Raw genomic sequence first — 7538 nt, 5'->3', positions numbered from 1 at the left:
GTTAATCGCACATCATTCAATCATGAGAATCCGGTGAAGATGTTGATTGGAGGGTGAAAGACTATCTACATAAAGTGGATTGAATTCTGGTTTTCCACAGTCAGGCAATGAATCGTGTGATTATTCTGCTGAAGCTATTCGTAGATATACTCCATCTGTAGTTGAAGTTTTTTCTGCTGCAAGGAACCCGACTGCAAAGCGGTTCTCTAGTCAAAAAAATGCAGTGATGGTGAGGGCAATCTCAGTCCTGATGGTCTTGCAGGTTCAGTATTTAGAGGATACATATCAGTATTGTGAAACTTCAGGAGATTTACATCCATCTCTGAAACGGATGAAGATTGAGCAGCCATGTTAGTCACCAGCTGCTGAAAGTAAAACCCCATCATACATGTTATTGGTGCATCTTTATATGCAACAGCAAGAGAGTTGGTTGCTTCTTGAACAATTAGACGAATTGATGGAGACTCTAATTTCAGGGAATTAAAAAGCCGAGCAGACATGTCAATTTTATCTATGAAAAGTTCCGGCAGGCGCTTCGCAAGCAATCCAATTGTATCTGATTCGGAAGCTGTATAACCATCCAAGAACTTCATAACACTACTAAGTATCACGGGATCCATACGTTTGAGCTGATCAACCTTGTTGTGCAGGATTCCCAGGACTGACTCTTGAATCTGGAGCAATATGTTCAGCTCCAACAGTCCCATTGAATAGCAAAAACAACCTGTTTATCAGCTTGGCATATTTTTAGACTCAAAATTGCTCAACCTATCACACAAGACTTTGACCGGATTAGACATGTAAATCCCTGTGATTGCAAAGTACATTTCATTCACAAGTGATACCTTTTCACGCAGGTAAACCTTGGTGTCATCTTTGCCTTGGAGGTCTGTTTGTTTAGTGACAAGAGTCTGCCCAAGCATCTTCCCAGCTATCTCTTCAGCCTGATTAATTTTGATAATGTGAACTCCACCCTGAAGACCACTTGTGAACTTTCCTAGGCTCTGTTGTTTAGTGATAAGAGCTGCTGTTGTTGCCATCTTCAACCATAATTGAAGAATTTTCTTATTTGCCCATTTTGCTGTGTCGAGGACCTACAATTGGCTTGTGGTTGAACTTCACTAAATCGCTTGGAATTCGCTCAAGGCAGTCAACTTCATCGCTTGGCATTTCTCACAGGTTTTGTATCGCTTGATAAAAGATTTGCATAAATCGCAGAATTGGTACTGTCTGATTATTCATAACTATTGGTGGGGAAGGCTCAACAGCTCAAGGGTTAATTGACTTCTCTAAACCTTTGGTTGTTTGAGTTCATAACTTCTATTCACCATTTATCATTTGATTGCTTGCTATGCTTTGAGATGTTAATGGTGAAGAAGACTTCGTCAGGTTTGTGATCATGTTGTGCCACCTACTATTCCTGACTATGCTGGTACCTGACGGTATATTCGTTAAAGGGGTGTGATTTTTCATTGTAATAATCTGCTGTAAATCACACTGTTTGGATTTCAAAGAACTTGTTTGTGTTTGTAAACAGGTTGTCTATCATCTTCATTTTTGGAAGCATCTGTGAGCAGACTGTTGTATATCACACTTGTCCGATTTAAATCAAGTCACACAGTCCATCTCATTTTCTGTTTTTTGGTATCACACACAATCCTGATTCGTCTTCTTTCTTGTCCAGATTCTGTGTAAATTTGTGTTGTCAAGATGAATTTTTACAAGGAACAAAAGCTCTTGCACAACCAATGAGTGAAGTACTTGATTTCTTTTCATTGACTGTCGATAGAATTGGTGCAAGTTGTTCGAGAAGCCTAAAACTATAGCAGCTGTTGATTTTGTCAATAAGCATTGTGTTGTTTGTCAACAGATTATTCATCTTGTGGACAGTTTTGTTTGTTTTGTAAATTCTTATATATATATGTTGTGTAATTTTGGATCTGTTTGTTTTGTTTTGTATTTAAATTATTTGAGAATGCTTAGACTATTTTACGTCGCATAAACTGTTTCTTATCAGTTTTAACTATTTTTAACAGTTTTTAACATTTTTGACTGTTTTTTTAATAGTTTTGATTGTTTTTACTGATTTTAGACAGTTTTTCGTCGTTTTTCTATTTTTTTCAACAGTTTTTGTGTTTTCTGTTTGTATTTTGAGCTTAACTGTTTTTGATTTCTTTTATCTGATTTCATAGCATTTGATCTGGTTAATCAATCTTAATGTTTCTGAAATGGCAACTTTTTATGACAGAGAATACAGAGAGCTTAAAGAAAAATACGATAAACTAAATTCTGAGCTTAACAAGAACATTTTGGGGACAATTCGTCTAACTGACTGTAATGAGAGAGAGAAGGAAGAAAAGAGAGTTTTGCAAGAAAAGCTGAGCGATCTGATGAAAACTGGTTCTAATCCACAAGAGACAGTTAGTTTGAAAAAACAGATCGAAGACTTAACAGCTAAACTGCATAGATCTGAACTGCAAGTTGATTTTTTTTAGAGGAATAAAGTTTTGAAATTGAGAAGGTTTTAAATGCAGAGAGAAAGGAATTGGAGAAAGAAAATAAAAGATTTATTGATTTCGAGAAACGGTTTAGAGCTGAACACATATCTTATGAGGATAAGATAAACTCTCTAGAGCTAAATGCAAAAATGTTGTTAAAGCAAGTTCCTGATTTTGAGCAGCTGATCATCTTGGAACGGGCCAAGAATGATAAATAAAAGAAAGACATCTCAGAAGACTGTCAGAGCCAAATACAGAAATTATCGGAAAGCATTGCTCTAAAGCAGAAAGCTTTAGATGAAGAAAATAAGCAATTTCCTCTTGAGAAGAGAAATACTTCAAAGAAGTATACAACAATTGCTAAAGAGCTTGTTAATAAGAAAAAGTGGCTTGACATCGCTTCCGAGAATTATAAGAGCAGCTCAGATGAAGAAAAAAGAGAGTTAATAAATCAGAGAGAAAGTTTGAAATGCTTCAGAAGGAGTTAGAAGGTAAACTCCTGGATACTACAAGCAAATTGTCTGATTTGATGACTGACCTTGAAACTGAGCAGAAGATGAGAAGATAACTTAAAATTATGTATGATTTAGTTACTGTGGAAAGAGACCGGCTTGTACAGAAAGTCAAAGATTTTTCTTGTGCACAAAGCTCAACTGTTTCTCCTTCTCAGTGTAAAACCAACTTCTATGATTGTTCCAAATCGAACAGTTATTCAAGAAGCCCTAAATCAACTATTTCTAAGAACTATTCTCGTTCTTCTAATCAGTATTATCAAGGGTATGTTATTGGATCACCCAATTATTCTTCTAAGATCTAAAGCATTTGGGTTAGTAAATTTAGATTTGTTTCAACATGTACTCCTGTTTCTACTAATAATATTCCTTGTTTTGTGAGATCCAATACTGATTTGATTCATCTTAGCAAGAGAAGAATCATGTGCTCCACATGCAAATCAACAGATTTTGTAAACAAGAAGACATACAACAGATGGAGTACAGACAACAGATATTAGAAAGATTGGAAATGTAAGAACATGTATGATCACAATAACTGGTATGGATCATATTGTGTATCTGATCATCCTATTCAAAGTGCTAAAAAGAAGATATCAAATAGAAATAGATGGTTTGGAAGTTACAACATACCTCATCCCGATTCTAACAAAATAGGACCCAAATTCATTTGGGTACCAAAATCTATTTAATCTGGTTTTGCAGGTGTGTCAAGTTTGTGCTGATCAGAAAATCATTTATTTGATACACTAATGCAGGGGGAGTTGTACATTGTCTAACAAAGGCTTCTGAATAATTCATATCAGGACCCGTGCTTTACAGAGTGTGGTTTCTAAACACTCAGTTTAGGACCCGTGCTTAAAATGTTTTCTTATTTTTTTTTTAATTTTTGAGCTTAATCGAAATATTTCTATAATCTACTTTCTAGGGGGAGTCTCTAGAAGTTCAATAAATGTTTTCGGGAAGTGAATAATTTTTTTTAAAAACGAGTACATTTTCTGAACAGATATTTCATGAGATTTTACTTACGTAATTTCTCATCGTACATAACTCCAATACCTGTTTCGGCTATTCTTCAAACCGTTATTATCACGTCTCTTATATATAAATCTTTTTCGGTGATAATACACTCTTTTGTATTCAAAGGTTTGTTTTTCAATTTCTTTTTACCTTGAATGATATACATTTTTTTATCTGAATCTGTAAACTTGTTCTTACAGATCTTCATTCATTTCTCTCACATACCGAATAATCTGATCATTGTCGCATCACTCCTTCATTAATTATGCTTAAAAGCCAAATATCTTGATCATTTTTTATCTGATCATTGTGCTTTATTTGCAACAATAATTTTGATCAATTGTTGTGATTATTTGAAAATAAAATGTAATTTTAAGAGAAAGTTGATATTGAATCAGAAGGATATATGTCCCCCCTTCAAGTCTTTTTGATCACTAATTGAGTCTGATAAATTTGTGTAGTCCACACAGTTTATCTTTTTGAGCCTAAACAGAAGGATACGTTGTTTTATCTTTCTACACTACATAGATGTTGCATTTTATATGTTATTATGCCAAAACATTCATAGATATGCAATTTTTAAGCTATAGATGATTGAATGGAAGACCTGGTGAGATGAGCCTCAAAAAGTCTCATATATACAGTACATTCGTTGTACTGAGTATATTTGTTATACTCACAGCCCAATCTTTCTATAAGATTGAAAAAACAATTTCATACGTTGAAATTGGCTGTTATCTTCCCATTCCTTTAATCTGAAAAGATTATATAAGTGGATTTGAAAAGATCTACTTACTATTTCTTGAATTGACAGCTTACGCGGAGGATTTCATTCATTCTTATGTATGATGTAATGATTCTCATTTCATCATAAGGGGGAGTATGAAATAATGAATGAAATGTCCAATTCTGATCATTATAAGGGGAATTTGATGTAAAGATTAAGGGGGAGTAACTTTAAAGATGACAAAAGACTCAAAAGGAGTGTGACTGGAGATGATTACAAAAGATTATTCCTATGCTAAAATGACTGAAAGTTTTTGAATGTGAAGATCCATTTTACAACAGTTTGCTGATGAAGACTACTGATAACTCTCATTTTGTGAGAGTTATTTGTTGTTCTTTACCCCTATTTTATTGTATCTTTGGTACCCATTTTGCTCTTATCCTATATTTTTGGTCCAAATTATGTAAAGAGGTTATGAAAGGTTTAGAATTTAATTATTTTCTAAAAAACTCATTATTGTTGGTAAATTTTGCATCTAGTTGGATTTGAACAAAMTTATGATATTCATATTCTTGGATATTATTGGGAGTTAATGCTAAGTTCAAATCTAAATATTTGGTTGCATGGAAGATTGGACCCGGTTATGAGATGAGAAGACTTGAAAGAGTTTTTACTTTTACTATGATGGAATGGCTTTCCTATCATATTTAATGGTAGTACTTTTCACCCTTTGCAACCTATCAATGAGGAGGTGACTTGGTCAAGGATTGAAGTAGACTTGTAGTGATGGGTGGTCATTATCAATTGGACAAAGAGTACCCGGGTCCCACCTTTCTTCTATATATTTGAAGGACTTCTCTCAAGCAAAGCATCCACTTTTCCACCAGCAACTTAGCTAAGCAACCTTGGAGTATTATCTTAAGCTTTGTAGCAGTAGAACTAGTTTAATTTCAGTTTGTAATTTAATTTTCGTAGTTCATCTTTTATTCTCGCCACTATATTGTGTGCTCTCTATGGGCACCAGTAAGTATTTATTTTCAGTTCAAGTATTTCTTATGCATTCTTCTTCTTCTATTTCTGTTATGTTTTCTAATTTCATTATGAGCTAAGCACCCCTTTGGGTGTGGGTGTGAGTCCAACTTAAGGATTTAAGGGCACACTTGGGTGTTGCCATTTTTATTGATTCTTAAGCTTGGTCATTTAAGTCGGGWYGTAAAYTCAAYGCGGATAAGCTGATCACTTTAAAGTGTTAATATTAGATCCTTGATCCAGAGATRGGCGGATCTGAAATACGGCTTAGATGATGCACAAAGGTTCGAGAGAGTCTTTGATAATCAAGCAGAGATGCGGGTTTTGCATGTTTTTAGCTTTTGTTCAGATATTAGTCGAGTTTATGCTACAATATGTTGTGAGTATAAATCTTCAGACTAGTGGAACTTATCTAGTAGCTAAATCGGTAAGTTTAAGATTGATAAATTTGGACGCTTTGTGGGCACTCTGTGGGCACAGTATATAAGAATTCACTTTCGAGAGAAAGGAGTTCTTATACAAATCCCATGGGTTTCTGACCAAGTCGTTCCTGTAATATTCTTAAGAAAAGGTTACACCCATACCCATCTTTTAATATTAAAGGTTTATTTCATATTTTAAACGCTTTACACCAATCAAAACTCATATATTTTCTCAAACCGAAACATTGTTCAAGAAGTTCATGAAAGTCTCTGATTCTCAGTAAGTCCGGTCCCTGTGGAAACGATCTTGGTACTATACCACTTTATTACTTGAAGCGATCTTAGTGTCGGCGTGCACTTGCACCGCCACTTTGGGGATTTTATGCCCACTGTGTGCACACTTACGATTCGAGCACATCAAGTTTTTGGCGCCGTTGCCGGGGGCTAGCACGATTTTTATCCTGAGATATTGATTTTTATTTGAGCCTTGGTCAGTTGTTTCATTTGCTGTTCCTGTGTTGTATGCCACGGCTATAACACGGTGATCTTGTACCTTTTGATCTTGAGTTGGAAAGAAAAATTAGGAGACGAAGAAGAGGTAGAAATAATCGGCGAAATCCCAACCGTACCATGGGGGATAATCCACCTCCTCGGGAAGCCACGGTTAATATTGCCGATGACAAAAATAGAGGCATACGGGACTATGCAACTCCCGAATTTGGTCAATTGGCCTCGGGAATTGGTAGGCCCGAAATGACAGCAACATCTTTTGAACCCAAGCCGGTTATGTTTCAAATGATTTCCGCTATGGGTCAGTTTAGGGGATTATCTTCGAAAGATCCGCACTCTCATTTGAAATCTTTTATAGAAATGACGGATCATTTTAAGATTCCCTGAGTTACTCAAGAGGCCTTACGCTTGACGCTTTTCCTTTATACATTGAAGGATAGAGCTAGAGCATGGCTAAATTCCCAACCACCAAACTTGATTCTTACTTGGAATGATTTGGCGGAAAAATTTCTAAAGAAATACTTTCTTCCGACGAGGAATGTAAAGATTAGAAATGAAATTATGGCGTTTCGCCAAGAAGAAGATGAATCGGTATCGGATGCATGGGAGAGATTCAAGGACCTTATTAGAAAGTGTCCGCACCACGGAATCCCTCATTGTATTCAATTGGAAACGTTTTATAATGGACTTTCTAGTGCCGCTAAGATTATTCTTGACGCAACGGCCGGTGGTGCTTTTACAGCAAAAACCTACAACGAGGGGTATGACATTTTGGAACGAATTTTTAATAATAATACTGAATGGTCTAACCCTCATGCTG

General features: G+C 35.6%; 1 protein-coding gene and 1 non-coding gene across 2 annotated transcripts; both read right to left on the bottom strand.

Moving 5' to 3' along the window:
• Nucleotides 1-206: 206 nt before the first annotated feature.
• LOC112506028 (succinate--CoA ligase [ADP-forming] subunit beta-like) lies at nt 207-1040 on the bottom strand. Its single transcript, XM_025110058.1, has 2 exons — nt 846-1040; nt 207-674 (listed from the first exon to the last, which is right to left on the bottom strand). Exons 1-2 carry the CDS (start codon nt 1038-1040, stop codon nt 207-209), a joined length of 663 nt encoding a protein of 220 aa, XP_024965826.1.
• Nucleotides 1041-7261: 6221 nt separating this feature from the next.
• On the bottom strand, nt 7262-7368 carry LOC112508281. The gene has a single exon (XR_003068663.1). It is a non-coding gene; the product is annotated as a small nucleolar RNA R71 (small nucleolar RNA).
• Between the last annotated feature and the right edge of the window lie 170 nt (nt 7369-7538).

Source organism: Cynara cardunculus (assembly GCF_001531365.2).
Source record: "Cynara cardunculus var. scolymus isolate 2C chromosome LG 2, CcrdV1, whole genome shotgun sequence".
NCBI classification, from domain to species: domain Eukaryota; kingdom Viridiplantae; phylum Streptophyta; class Magnoliopsida; order Asterales; family Asteraceae; genus Cynara; species Cynara cardunculus.
The sequence above is the reverse complement of the archived record's forward strand: the minus strand, read 5'-3'. Positions and strand labels throughout refer to the sequence as shown.